The sequence below is a fragment of the Theropithecus gelada genome, chromosome 15 (assembly GCF_003255815.1).
Source record: "Theropithecus gelada isolate Dixy chromosome 15, Tgel_1.0, whole genome shotgun sequence".
Classification (NCBI taxonomy): Eukaryota; Metazoa; Chordata; class Mammalia; order Primates; family Cercopithecidae; genus Theropithecus; species Theropithecus gelada.
The window spans coordinates 107,589,034-107,604,668 of record NC_037683.1 but is presented as its reverse complement, the minus strand read 5'-3'; the positions used below and the strand labels follow the sequence as shown (position 1 = coordinate 107,604,668).

The following is a 15,635-nucleotide window of genomic DNA, read 5'->3' as shown; positions in this document are numbered from 1 at the left end:
CCCTTAGTGGTATAAATTTCTCTCTCACCACTGATTTGGCCACATCCCACAAATTTTGATATGTTGTGTTTCACTTTCATTCATTTCAATGTATTTTAAAAATCTGAGACTTTCTCTTTGAACAATGGATTATTTAGCATGTGTTTTCACGTGTTTGGAGATTTTCCTTTTATCTTCGTGTTACTGATTTCTAGTTTAATTCTATTGTGTTCAGAGAACAAACTCTGTATGATTTCAGTTGTTTTAAATTTGCTGAGATTTGTTTTATGGCCCAGGTTACCTCATATCTTGCTAAGTGTCCCATGGACATGAAAAAAAAATGTGTATTCCGCTGCGTTTGCGGTATTACGTAAATGCTGATTAGTTCCTGTTGGTTAACAGTGTTGTGTCCACAGAAGCACTGGAGAAAGATTGTAACTTGAAGTGACAGGCTTTGATTGTGTCCTGGCTTAGTATGATGGGACACACCTCTGCTTGGTGCCTTCCCTCTGGACAACCCTCAGCCCCTCAATCGCTACATCACCTCAACATGGCCGCACACAGGCCAGAGTGTCTACATGGGCGCCGCCATACTGGCGCCCCGCCTAAGCCACTGAAACGGGAGCGTGTTTGGCAAAGCGCCATGTTGACTACTGGCAACCTTCGGCCACGAAGACTGCTGAGCATGCGCACACCCAGGCAGCGCTGTAAGAAGTAGGGAGGCATTGAGAAAAAGGAAGTGGGTCCTGTTCTGGTTCTTGCGACTATAGTCACCGCCCGAAGCAAATGACCACTGTCCTGAGAGAACGTGGGTGAGGGGCAGGTGAATAGAGGGATGGCAGCATCTGTGGACTGAGCAAGAAGAATCTCTGATGTCTGTCGTGAGCCCTCCGGTCAGTGATGGGGACGGACGGTCAATGGATGGAATAGTGGAAGTCGGAGCGATCTCTGATGGTGGATCTGAGGGAGGAGTGAGAGGGCACTGGGGGGTCTCTGGTGGTGGATCTGCAGGCGGAGTGAGGACGGACTGGGGGTCTCTGGTGGTGGATCTGAGGGCGGAGTGAGGGCGGACTGTGGGGTTGTGGAGGAGGATGACTGTGGGAACTAAGGAGGGATCTGAGGAGTGAATGATGCACATCTTAGTTTCCTCTCTTTTATACGTACCGATCTGTTTACATTTTCGTTTCTGTTTCATTATCATGATGTATTTTGCTAAAGATTTAAAGCATATGTTACATAGAATTGCATATTTCCATTTCCATTTTGTTCTGTTTCATATCCAAGACTAGTAGCTCCTTTACCATTACGGTTATTGTATTTATATATCATTCATTCTTTCTCTCCCTTTTTAAAAAGAATCAAGTGTCTGAAAGGTCTATCTGTTTTACTGGACATTTTGAAATGTCCAATAAACTACTCCCTACTCTTTTAATATTAAATTTTTTCTCTTTTTCTTTTTACGTACTTTCTCTTTTTCCCACTTTTTGATGTAATTTGTTATTCTTTCCCTTATTTTCTTAAGTTTTATGCTGGATACATTTAGGGTAGTAAAGTTTCTTTAACTACATCTTTATCTATGAAATGTATAAATTCATCTTGATGTTTCTCTTTGATCCTTAGTTATTTAGGGGAGTTTCTTCATTCCCAAATTATTAAAGTATGTTTTAGCTGTTTTTTATTTTATTCTATTGTCAGAAAATGCAGAGTATCAAGTCTCAACTTTTAACAGTTTATCAAGATTTTCCTTGAAGCCAAGTTACTCAATGAATTTTGTTCAACAGATATAAGAGAAAAATTATATTTTGTTGTATGGGCCAAAATTCTCTTTAATTAAGTCTTGCCTGTTGGTATTTTTCAAATCTTTATCTTTCCTAATTTTGATCTACTTGTTTAATATTCTGGAAGAGATACAATAAAAATCTCTTACTTTAATAGTTCACTTTGCAGTTGTATGTGCTTTTTTGCTAATTTTATTTGTGTGTCTGAGGGACGGGCATACGTACACCTAATGGTTAATGCATTTTTTATCCTTTTTCATGTATTAAATGGTATTATAGGATCCCCTTTTTCAACCAAAAAGAAAAAAGAAAAACACTTTTTAACATCGAATTCCACTTTGATACTTACATTGCCACACCTGTTTTTACTTTTATTGCGTTTGGATGATGTGTCTTTGCCCGAGCTTTATTTTATATCCATATTTGTCTCTGTCAGATTACCTATTTGTTTACAATAGATATCTTTTGTTTTTTTCAAATCCAACTTGTAGTCTCTGTTGATAGAATTTTACCTCTCAGTTTAGTGTAATAATGATTTTTCTGATTTTATGCCTTCCATTTGATGTTTACTATTTAACCGTTTTATTTTCTGCCTTTTCTTTATATAATATTTTCATTGGATTGATTGAATTTCTGCTCATTGTTTCCATTCTGCACCCCATTTTTTCCATTTTTTTCCTGAGATTATTAGGAATGTTTTATCGTAGGGTATTATTAATTTTCTCTTTAGTGGCCTCTTTATCACATTGTCACATTGTCCTTTTTTATAATTATATATCTTTTGCAATAATTATTGCTGAACAATATTTTCCTATTCAACATTTCTTGATGTGTGATTCAATTTACATTTATTTGGACTACTTCTTTCAGTATTTCTCTCAAAGATAGAAATACTCTGCAAGTGCTTTTATTTCTGAAAATGTCTCTCTGGCCCTGACAGAGGAGAGGCCTTTTAGATGCTATTTCCGACATCATTTAGCTTTCACTACTGCAGATAAAGAGTTTTCTTATTTCCTTAACTCTTTCTCTGTAAATAATCTTTTCACAATTAGATTTAGAAGTGTTTTCTATTTATAAATTTATTCTATACATTCAAGAATTGCGCCAGATTTGTACATTGAGTTCCTATTTGTGTATGTGGAGGAGTTTATAGCCTAGCTGTGTCAGCGGAGGGAGATGTGTTCGTGTGCTAAGGCCCCAGTGCAGGTACAGGTATGCCTAGAATTGGCACTCTTTGGATGACTGATGGAGATGTGCGGTGGGTAGTCATACAGGCATAGAGGTCAGTCATGGGGACGTGGGATTGATTGGTAAAGAGCCAGAACAATTAAGGTAGAGGAATTGAAGACTCTGTGATCAGGAATTGTAGGATGAGTGATGCAGGGCTTATGGGCAGCAAGGCATGGGAATCAGTGAATCTGAGGTTTCAGTAATGGCTTCTGGGAGTAGTCTCCGGGCACCAATTGGCACTTAGAGCAGATTGAAGAGTGGTAGTGAGGAGTTAGGTACCAGGGTTGATGATAACTTGAAGGGCCTGTGAAATCAGATAGTATAATGATGTAATAGAACAGTATGTCCTTTGGATATTTTATAAAGTATTTAAGCACTCCACAATTGTTGGATATCTAAATGTTTCTAATCTTTCTTTTTTATTAACCATGTTATGGTAAAACTTTTGCACTTAAATCTTTGTACAATATGGGATGGGATGATATTTTAATGTTGTAGCTCCAGAAATAAATTTTTGAGTAAGGCACATGGGCAGTAAATGATGTATGTGTCCATGTGTGACATTGGCACACTTCCTTCTCTCATCTCTACCTCTACCCATCTGTTTTCTCAGATCTCTGCCCCTTTGTCCGAAGAGCCAAAAATGACCAAATCCCTGGTGAGTTCTTATTTGTTCATCTGTTTATTTGTTGCTTTCTTTTACTTTTAGTGGATTTTAGGAGACATCTAACAATCCCTATAGTAAGATGACAAGACTAGATAAATAAAAACTAAGATCAGAGAAAATGAAGATGAGACTGTCAACCCCGAGTCAAGTTTAGAATATATGGTCTTACACAGTTATGAACTTTGAACTGTTAAATTGTCTCTGATCTTCCTGAAAGACATAGCAATAATGGAAATTGGATACATGGTTTATATTAATAAAATTAACAAGTAATTTATTTCATCTGTGGTAAAGATTTCATGGTTCTTGGTGTTTGAGAAATTTTTTGATAGATCTTCAGATAGTTAATGACAGAACAGTCTTCAACAGCAACCCTACCGAAAGTGCACTAACAGGCCAGGCGTGGCGGCTCACACCTGTAATTCCAGCACTTTGGGAGGTCGAGGTGGGTGGATCACCTGAGGTCAGGAGTTCCAGACAAACGTGGCCAACATGGTGAAACCCCGTCTCCACTAAAAATACAAAAAGTAGCCACAGTTGTTCTGTTGCTGTCTTATAGAACAGTGCTTCTGACACTTTACTTGCATTTGCATTTGAATTCAGATTCTGATTTAGTAGCTATGGGATGGGATATGAGAATTTTTATTTCTCACAAATTTCCACAGAACATCAATGCTCCTTGTCCCAGGACCATCTTCTGAAACAAACTTGAGGTTTTATCATGAATGGAAGTTGAATTTTGTTTTATGCTGTTTCTGTACCAATTGACGTGATAATGTGATTTTACTTGTTGAATCTGTTGGTATGGTAGATTACACTGATTGATTTTTTAATATTGAACCTGCCTTGCATCCATGGAATGAACTCCACTTGGTTGTGGTATATACTTTTTAAATTATTTGTATTTGCTAATATTTTGTTAAGGGTTTTTGTATCATATTTATGAAGGGTATCACTTTTTTTTTCTTTCTGTCTCTCTCTCTTTCTTTTTTTTCTCTTGGTACTATTTCTGGTTTAGGTATCAGGATAACCCTGGCCTCATAAAATCAGTTGGAATGTGTTCCTTTATATTGATTATTCTGCCAGAGATGGTGTATAGTTTGTGTTTTATTTTTCTATACTTTGTCCAGTTTTTGTGTCAGGGAAATCATAGCCTCACACAATAAACTGGGAAGTATTCCCTTCTCTTCTCATTTTTTTTCTGGAAAAAACTGTGTAGAATTGATGTTAATTATACTTCTTCAAATATTTGGTAGAATTCTCCAGAGAAACTGTCTGGGTCTAGAGATTTCTTTTTTGGAAGTTTTAAGATTACAAACTCAGTTTCTTTAAGAGTTACGGGCTATTCATATTGTCTACTTAATATTGAGAGGGTTGTGGTAGTTTGTGTGTTTTCAGGAACTGTACCCTTTCATCTAAGTTGTCAAATTTATGTGTGCAGAGTTGTTGGTAGTTGTCTTAGTCAGCTCAGGCTGCCATAACAAAGTACCATAGACTGGGTGGACTAAACAACAAAAATTTACTTTCTCACAGGGAGGCTGGAACTCGAAGATCTTGGTGCGAGCATGGTCAGGTTCTGCTGAGGGCTCTTTTCCTGGCTTGTAAACGAAAACCAGATTCTCACTATGTGCTCACAGGCCATTCCCTAGTGACCGCCTGCCTGCCTGCCTATGGAGAGAGAATCTCTATAAGGCCACCTGTCTTATCAGATTAGGACCCCTACCTCGTTTAACCGTAATTACCTCTTAAAAGCCTTATCTCCAAATACAGTTCCATTAGGAGTTAGAGCCTAAACATATAAAATTTTGGAGGACTGAGAATGTCTTGATTTCCACATTCTCCTGAAGGATATTTTTGCCTGATCCAAAATTCTAAGTTGATAGTTTTTTTTTTTAAGCACTTGAAAAATGTGCTACTTCCTTCTGACCTCCAGAGTTTCTGATGAGATATTAGTTAAAACTGCATGTTCATTTTCTATTGCTGCTGAAATAAATTATCAAAAATGTAGTTGCTTAAAATAACACTTTTTTTTTTTTTTAACATACAGTTCTATATTTTAGAAGGCTGACGTGGGTCTTACTGAACTAAAATCAAGGTGTCAAAAGGGCAGTATTCCTTTCTACAGGCTGTAAGAAAGAATCTGTTTCTATTTTCCATGGCTGTTCTAGCTTCTAGTGGGTGCACACATTTCAGTTTGTGGCCCTTTCCTCCAACTTCAAAGCCATCAACGTTGTATCTCTCTGACCACTCTTTTGTAGTCACATCTTTCTCTGACTCTCTTTTATTGCCTCTGCTTTAACTTTTTTTTTTTTTTTAAGGCGGAGATTTGCTCTTGTTGCCCAGACTGGAGTGCAGTGGTGCGCTCTTGGCTCACCACAACCTCTGCCTTCTGGGTTCGAGTGATTCTCCTGCCTCAGCCTTCCAAGTAGCTGGGATTACAGGCATGTGCCACCACGCCCTGCTAATTTTGTATGTTTTAGTAGAGACAGAATTTCTCTATGTTGGTCAGGCTAGTCTCAAACTCCCGACCTCAGGTGATCTGCCCGCCTCGGCCTCCCAAAGTATTGGAATTACAGATGTGAGCCACCTTGCCTGGCCCTCCTGATTTAACTTTTAAGCAAATTTGATTATATTCAGCCCACCCAGATAATCCAAGATAATTAATCTCCCTATTTTAAGGCAGCTGATTTAGCCATCTAGATTTGATCTGAAACCTGACTTCCCTTTTGCCCCACATATTCACAATTGCTGGGAATTAGGATGTGAACATCCTTGGGGAGCCATCGTTCTTAGTATCACACACTGTCTTTCAAATTGTTTTCTCCTATGGGTAATGTGTAGTTTCTCTCTGAATGCTTTCAGCATTATTTCTTTGTCTGTAGTTTTCAGAAGTTTGACTGTAATTCTTTCTTAGTATGAATTTCTTTGTTTTTTTCCTTTTTGGGATTTGCTCAGCTTCTATCTGTAAGTGTATATCTTTTGGGAAGTTTCAGAAATTTTCATTCATTATTTCTTCAAATACTTGTTTAGCCCCCATTCAGCCCCTATTCCTTTCTCTTTCTTTTTCTGGAACTCCAATGACACAAATGTTAGATTTTTTGTTACTGTCCCACATGTCTCTGAGGGTCTGTTCATTTTTTCTCAGTCTGTTTTCTCTCCATTCTTTAGATTAGATCATTTCTATTTTATTTTCAGGTACTGAGATTATTTCTTCTGTTGTCTCCATTCTTTTGAGCCCATCTATTGAGTTTTTAATATTGGTTATTTTTTAGTTCTAAAATTTTCATTTGATTTCTTCATCTCTTCTCTATTTCTTTGTTGAAATTTTTTTATTGTTTCAAGTGTGTTCATATGCTTATTAAAACATTTTTCTGAGGACTGCTTTAAAATCCTTATGAAATAATTCTGATACATGCATCACTTCGGTTTTAGTATCTGTTGATTGGTCATTTCCTGATTCAAGTTGAGGTTTCCTGGTTCTTGGTTATTCAAACGATTTTGTAATGTATGGTGGAAACCTTAGACTCTAGATCTTATTTGAGTCCTCTTTTTTAGCAGGCGTCCTCTGGGCCAGTGTGGGAATCGGGGGACCTTGCTGTGCTACCGCCAGGTGGATGTGAATTTGCAGGTTCCATACTTGAACTCTGTTGACGGTCTGTGGGGAGAGAGACATCTCATTACTGCTAGTTGGGGTTGGCAGTTCAGGCTCCCCAGTAGACCTCTGGTGACATCACTTTGTCTGACAGGAGAGGGTACCTTGTTTCTGCTCTTCATGCTGTCTTCTCTGATATTGTTAGGTTGGATGGGGCCTCGTTACCTCTCAGAGGGATGGAGGTCTTGGATTTTCATCTGGCCTCCTCTCACACCATACCTGTGGTGATGGAAAGACTGTCGCTTTACTGCCAGGTAGGAATGGAAGTCCAGCCCTGATGTGGCTCCCACTGGCATGGCAGGAAAGCTACCCATTACCACTGTGCAGAGATGCAAGTCCCAGCTCCCCAGTTGGCTTTTTCTCGTACTACCCTATTGTAGTGGAGGGGCATCCCCGGACATCCAGGCAAATACAGGAGCCTAGGCTAACCACTGAGTCTTTGCTGATGACAGATGAATCAAGTCCACAGTTTTTTGTTGTTTTATTATCTGTGGTATTTGCTTGGAGTAGGTTTTGTCTAAAAGTTTTTTTTCTCTGTTGCCCCTTTCCTGGTCTTTTAGCTAGAGAGAGCACTTTTTTCCAGGTCTTTTTGTATGCACTTGTTGGTGTTCCTGGATTGCAGGTTTTTCGAACACCTGGTTAGGGCTATCTATATGAGGCCGAAAGACACAGAGAGCTCATTACTGTTTAGCTTCCTGGTTCCTGAGGCCCTTAGCCAGGGTGCCTATTTTTCTTTACCTTTCAGAGTCTCTGTATGTTAGTTTGATGGATAATGTCTATGGTTTGCAGATGAACTTAACAGGCTGAGTCGAGACAAGTGCATCTGCTGTATCTTTCCAGGACTGGAATCCAGTTTATTGATTTTGAACAGAGGACTTCATATATTAAGCATAGTCTTATACGTTTTGTTCAATTATAACTGCCTCTTTGTCCTTTGCATTTGAACTTTTAAAAATAAGTATTTCATTTTCAATGTCATGAACATTTTACCTATAGTTACTTAGTCAAATTGTTCTTTGTGGTTTCTTAGAATAAAACAGTTGTCATCTGCTCTCTTCACCCTCAAATTTCAGCTTCTCAAAGGTAATCACTTTGAACTCAGTTTACTGTCTTTTGCTGTTTACTTTCATATGTCTAAATAACATGTTCGTATTGGTATTTCTAGGCTTTCAGTCTTAAGCAGTTATCTACAGATAACACAATGGAAATAAGGAATTAGCTTTCTTTCAGACACTCAGGCCCTTGACACTCACGTACACATTTCTCATGTACCCTCCTTCTAATATGGGTATTTTATTTATTTATTTATTTAGTAGAGATGGGGTTTCACCATGTTGCCCAGGCTGGTCTTGAACTCCTGGGCTCAAGCGATCCGCCCACCTTAGCCTCCCAAAGTGCTGGAATTGTAGGTGTGAGCCACCGCGCCCAGCCTAATATGGGTATATCATAATTTGGTGTAAATCAGTAGGCTGCATTTTATTATGATGATGATTTTAACAATATTCACAAGTGAGCCATTTACTTTTTATGCAGTGCTTTTTGTTTTACCCGAAATTATAAGTCTCTGGCTTAATTATTTGTTTTGTTTTCCATACATACATATACAATATATATTATACATATCACTAATTCATCTCTAGTCTTCCCATGTATATAAATACCTTCTCAATATATTACAATATGTTAAATAATAACAGTAATATAAACATTAATACAGTGCTTACTATATGCTAGGCACTATAAGCATTCTCTATTAACTAATTCAGTCACAAACCCTATGAGTTATTACTGTGGTTTGGATATTTATCCTCTCCAAATCTCATGCTGAAATTTGATCCCTAGATGGTGGCTTGTGTGTAATCCCAGCTACTCAGGAAGCCAAGATAGGAGGATCACTTGAGGCCAGGAGTTTGAGATCAGCCTAGGTAATATGGCGAGACCCTGTCTCTTACAAAAATAAATAAATAAAAAGAAATTTTAAAAATAAAAGAGGGCTGGGCACAGTGGCTCATGCCTGTAATCCCAGCACTTTGGGAGGCTGAGACAGACAGATCACAAGGTCAGGAGATCGAGACCATCCTGGCTACCATGGTGAAACCCCGTCTCTACTAAAAATACAAAAAAAAAAATTAGCCGGGCATGGTGGTGGGCACCTGTAGTCCCAGCTACTCCGGAGGCTGAGGCAGGAGAATGGGGTGAACCAGGGAGGCGGAGCTTGCAGTGAGCCGAGAGTGCACCATTGCACTCCAGCCTGGGCAACAGAGCGAGACTCCATCTCAAATAAATAAATAAATAATAAAAGAGAAGTTTGATCCCAGTGTAGGAGGTAGGGCATAATGGGAAGTATTTTGGTCATGGGGACAGATCCCTCATGAATAGATTAATGCTGTCTCTGGGGAGGTGGTGAGTTCTCAATCTTATGAGTTCCATGAGAGTTGGTTGTTGAGAAGAGCCTGCTACCTCCCATTCTCTCTCTTTCTTCCTCTCTTGCCATATGATCTCTGCATACACCGGCTTCTCTTCCCCTTCTGCCATGAATGGAAGCAGCTTGAAGGCCCTCCCCAGATGCAGATGCTGATGCCATGCTTCTTGCACAGCCTGCAGAACCATGAGCCAAATAAACCTCTTTTCTTTATAAATTACCCAGGCTCAGGTAGTCCTTTATAGCAGCGGTAAACAAAGACAGCTATCAATAATAATTATTCTCATTTTACAGAGGAGGAAAACTGTTATACAGAGAAGTAATTTGCCCAAGATCACACAGCTCCTGAATGACGAAGCCAGGAAAATAAGACCCAGGCCGTTGGCTCTAGATTACATGCTATTCATTTCAGCTCTTTAAAGAAACTCCTCTTGGAGTTGTCGACCTGCTCATAGTTACTCTCTATCTGATACTCAGCTACTGGCATGGGCTGTCCCTTCCACATGATACTAGGAATTCTTATGTTTCTCAAATGTTAGATCTCTTGAGTCTCAAGAAGCTGGGTAAGACATAGAAATGGATTGTCCTGTAGAGTCTCCAGAACGAATGCAGCCCAGCAGGACCTACTTTGGACATATGACCTCCAGAACAGTGACAACTTTGTGTTATTTTAAGGCCAAAGAATACAGGTGACCTCTAGAAGCTAGAAAAATCAAGGAAATGGATATTCCCTTAGAACCTCCAGAAGCAATACAGCCCTATTGACACCCAGATACAAGCCCAAGTACAATTATTTAGGCGTCTCTAAGACTACCCTCACTTATGACAGAAACCGCAAGCTCAGGAATCTCCAAGACCACCCTCAGTTTCAATAATTCACGAGAAGGACTGACACAACTCAGGAAAGCCATTATACTCATGCTTATAGTTCATTGCAAAAAGAGGACGTGGATTAAAATCAGCCCAAGAAGAAGTGCTCTGTGCAGTATCATGGAAAGTTTCAGGTTACTGAGTTTCTCATTAGTATTGTATTTTTAATTTCAAGGACTCTTTTCTTCAGTTCTGAACGATCTTTCTAATATTAATGGGTGCGATATTTTCTTTTTTTAAAATTTTACAGGCCGGGCGCGGTGGCTCAAGCCTGTAATCCCAGCACTTTGGGAGGCCGAGACGGGCGGATCACGAGGTCAGGAGATCGAGACCATCCTGGCTAACACGGTGAAACCCCGTCTCTACTAAAAATACAAGAAAATTAGCCGGGCGAGGTGGTGGGCGCCTGTAGTCCCAGCTACTTGGGAGGCTGAGGCAGGAGAATGGCGTCAACCCGGGGGGGCGGAGCTTGCAGTGAGCCGAGATCGCGCCACTGCACTCCAGCCTGGGGCACAGAGCAAGACTCCGTCTCAAAAATAAAAAAAAAAAAAAAAAAAAATTTTACTTTAAGTTCCAGTATACATGTGCAGAACTTGCAGGTTTGTTACATAGGTATATGCGTGCCATGGTGGTTTGCTGCACCCATCAACCCATCATCTAGGCTTGTTTTTTTTTGTTATTGTTGTTTTGTTTTGTTTTGTTTTGCTTTGTTTTTTGAGATGGAGTTTCGCTCTTGTTGCCCAGGCTGGAGTGCAATGGTGCGATCTCGGTTCACCACAGCCTCCGCCTCCCAGGTTCAAGTGAATCTCCTGCTTCAGCCTCCCGAGTAGCTGGGACTACAGTCATCCGCCACCAGGCCTGGCTAATTTTTTGTGTTTTTTAGTGGAGACGGGGTTTCACCGTGTTAGCCAGGATGGTCTTTGACCTCGTGATCCACCTGCCTCGGCCTCCCAAAGTGATGAGATTACAGGTGTGAGCCACCGTGCCTGGCTAATTTTGTATTTTTAGTAGAGATGGGGTTTCTCCATGTTGGTTAGGCTGGTCTCAAACTCCCGACCTCAGGTGATCCACCAATCTTGGCCTCCCAAAGTGCTGGGATTACAGGTGTGAGCCACCACGCCCGGCCCCCATTATCTAGGTTTTAAGCCTGCTTGCATTAGCTATTTGTCCTAATGCTTTCTCTCCCCTTACCCCCCGACCCCTCGATAGGCCCTGGTGTGGCTTGTTCCCTGCCCTGTGTCTGTGTGTTCTCATTATTCAACTCCCACTTATAATAGAACATTCAGTGTTTGGATTTCTGTTCCTGTGTTAGTTTGCTGAGGATGATGGTTTCCAGCTTCATCCAGGTCCCTGCAAAGGATGTGATCTGATTCCTTTTTATGGCTACATAGTATTCCATGTTGTATATGTACCACATTTTCTTTATCCAGTCTATCATTGATGGGCATTTGGGTTGGTTCCATGTCTTTGCTATTGTAAATAGTGCTGCAATAAACATACGTGTGCATGTGTCTTTTAGTCGAATGATTTATATTCCTTTGGGTATATACCCAGTAATGGGATTGCTGGGTCAACTGGTATTTCTGGTTCTAGATCCTTGAGGAATTGCTACAGTGTCTTCCACAATGGTTGAACTAATTTACATTCCCACCAACAGTGTAAAAGCGTTCCTATTTCTCCACAGCCTCGCCAGCATCTGTTGTTTCCTGACTTTTTAATAATTGCCTTTCTGACTGGCGTGAGATGGTATCTCATTGTGGTTTTGATTTGCATTTCTCTAATGATCGGTGATGTTGAGCTTTTTTCATATAATTGTTGGCCACATAAATGTCTTCTTTTGAGAAATGTCTGCTCATATCCTTCGCCCACTTTTTGATGGGATTGTTTTTTTCTTGTAAATGTGCTTAAGTTCCCTGTAGAATCTGGATAGTAGACCTTTGTCAGATGGGTATTTTGAATAGGTAATACATGCATATGATTTAAAAGTAAGAAAATAAGTATATAGTGAAAAATCTCCCTCTTTCTTTTCCTATCAGCCCATGTCCTCAATCTGGATAACTAATTTTTTTAGTGTGTATTCAAAGTATCATTATATAGACAAAAACAAATAGGAAAAGTATTATGTTCTTTCCATAGAAGATGGTATACTGTATGTATTTCTGTACCATTATAATTTTATTTTCATTTATTTTTAAGCCTTTACTATTGAGAAATATAAAATGCATTATAAATATGCTCTTGTGAACATTTCTTTCAGAAGTTATTTCTATCCAAAGGCAAGGTCTTGCTCTGTCACCCAGGCTGAGTAGAGTGCATTGGTGTGATCCCAGCTCACTACAGCCTCAACTTTCAGGGCTTAAGTGATCCTGCTACCCCTGCCTCCCAAGTAGCTGGGACTATAGATGCGTGCCACTATGCCTGGCTAATTTTTTTTTTATTTTTGTAGAAATGGCATCTTGCTATGTTGCCCAGGCTGGTCTTGAACTCCTGGTCTCAAGCAATCCTCCTGCCTCAGCCTCCTAAAGTGCTAGGATTACAGGACTGAGCCACTGCACCTGGCCCCTCTCCAACTTTAGTATATGATGTTATACAGCTTTGCAAAGTTGTTATGCCAGTTTGTATTCCTACTAGTAGTGTGCAGATATGTTTAATACTTTGTGTCTTTACCAGTACTTGTTTTCAATCTTTACAATTTTAGCTGTCTTGGGGAGTTTGCAGATATCTCATTTTGGATTTAATTAGCATTTCCCTGGTTACTAATGTGATTGAACAGGTTTTCAGAATTTTATTGTCATGTACATTTCTTTTAAGAATTGCTTGATTCATTCCCCCCGGCTTTTTTTTAACTAAATTGTCTGTAGTTGGCAATGCTTTTTGTTGTTGTTGTTGTTTTGATTTTTTGTAGAGACAAGGTCTCACTATGTTGCTCAGTCTGGTCTCAAACTCGTGGACTCAAGCAATCCTCCTGCCTTGGCCTCCCAAAGTACTGGGATTACAGGCATGTGCCACCGCACCCAGCCTGTTTTTTAATTTATATTCTTTATACATTTTGTGTACTATCACATTGTCATTCATGTATGGTCCCCTAATATAATGATGAATATACTCTTTCTCTCTCTCTCGTTCTCTCTCTCTGTGCGTGCGTGTGTGTGTATGTGTGATTTCTATCTACATCACAAAAAGCTTATTTGTGTTGTTCAGCTATTCTGTATAATCCTTATTTTTTGACTATTGCATATTTGTTTTATGTATGAGATCTCATCTCCTTTGTAACTGGCTTGTCAATTTTCTTGCAGAAATTTTCCTATACGTGCCAAATTTTTGTTGCTCTATCTAATGATTAATGAATGTAATCTGGTTAAAATCTCCCAGAGTAGGGAGGGGGAGTCGGGAAGTCTCCCACTGTGTATGTAGATTTATCAATTTCTCCATGTAATTTTGTCAGCTTTTGTTTTATGTATTTTAGATTGTCATTCAAAATATGAATTATATTTTCCTGGAGTACTGGTCTTTTTGCTATTACATGGTACTGAAATTTTTGCTTAAAAGCTTAAGAGTCTGTAATCGCAACACAGTTTCTGTCTATTTTATTAGAATCGTTTGGCAAATTGCATTTTAGTATAACTGAAATCTAAAAATTACAGGCTTAAACACCTCAGAGTTTATTCTATCAAGCAAAAGAACTCTGAAAGTATTCATTCATGGCCTGGTGTCTTCACAAACTCATACACTGTTTTTTTCTGTTCTGTATGTCATTCTCATTTTGTGATTTTCAACCTCACATTACTTGATGGTTCCCGAGATTGGCTGTGGTGGCATTAACTGAGTCAGCGTTCCAGGCCAGCAGCATGAGGAGGTTGGGGAGGAAAGGGGCACTCACACCTTCTCCTTTAAAAAATGCCTTCTCAGAAGTATCACCTGTATCTTTGTGGCCAAAGCATAGTTTCCTGATTACATTTAAGGTAGGCTGGGAAAAGAGAGTCTTAGTGTACCCAGCTAAGAATTCATGTTCTGTTATTAGGGAAGAAAGGATGAGTGAATGTTGGAAGACAGCTAGCTATCACTGTCACATCTCCTAAATACAAAAGCCAAAATTTATTTGTTCTTTGCTTTTTTCATCTTGGCATTCAGCCCCATCAACTAATCCCCACATACATTCTAAGACGTTACTCTCTCCTGACTCTGTCTGATTTCTCAGTTTTTATTGCGGACACCTCTTCTTCAATACTGGTAATTGTTTCAGATTATTTTCTTTACGTTCTCCTTTATCAGGTGTCCTCTCAAGCAGTCTTATTTACTCAGATGATTTTAGTTATTAATTATCTACTGGTGACTTCCAAATCTTTATCTTCACTCTAGGCCTCTGCCTAACTTCCTGCCTAACTTCCTTCCTGTTAATTACAGGGATTAAACATGCCTGCCTACATGTTTAATCCCTGTAATCTCAATATGTGCAAAACGTAAGTGATTTTATCTGGTTCCCTTTCTCCAACCTTTTCCCACTCATCATCTCTACTTCAGTATATGACACCATAATCTCAGAGTATACAAAACGAATAATTGAGAATTTCACTTTAGTCCCTCCTTTTTCTTACTGCATCTATCAATTCTAATTACTATCTACACCAATTTCTTTTTCTATATTCCTGTTAAATAATATTTTCCCCCCAACTTAGGTGTTTTATTCTTTCACATGAAATATTGCCTGGACTTCCACTCTTGCTCATTCAAATGTATTTTCCATGCCATTTCTTGATAGTCTTTTTTTTATTTTTTATTTTAAGCTCTAGGGTACATGTGCGGGTTTGTTGCACAGGTAAACGTGTGTCATGATGGTTTGCTGCACCTATCAACCCATCACCTAGGTATTAAGCCCAGCATGCATTAGCTCTTTTCCCTAATGCTCTCCCACCCCCCACCCTTCCCTGATAGGCCCCAGTGAGTGTTGTTCCCCACCCTGTGTCCGTGTGTTCAGCTCCCACTTATAAGTGAGAACATCAAGTGTTTGGTTTTCTGTTCCTGCATTAGTTTGCTGAG

At 39.4% G+C, this 15,635-nt stretch overlaps 1 protein-coding gene across 7 annotated transcripts in view; it reads left to right on the top strand.

The window, feature by feature from the left end:
* The first annotated feature begins 664 nt into the window (after window positions 1-664).
* ZNF484 (zinc finger protein 484) overlaps window positions 665-15,635 on the top strand; it is a 32,625-nt gene continuing 17,654 nt past the window's right edge. For 2 of the 7 annotated variants that reach the window (XM_025360056.1, XM_025360060.1), the window contains exons 1-2: window positions 665-802; window positions 3,601-3,645. In XM_025360056.1, the coding sequence (XP_025215841.1) occupies window positions 3,631-3,645 (15 nt within the window). In that variant the 5' untranslated portion in view covers window positions 665-802; window positions 3,601-3,630. Of the gene's footprint in view, window positions 873-3,600; window positions 3,646-15,635 lie in introns of all 7 variants that reach the window. The other 5 variants (XM_025360059.1, XM_025360058.1, XM_025360057.1 and 2 more) reach the window with 5 other exon arrangements.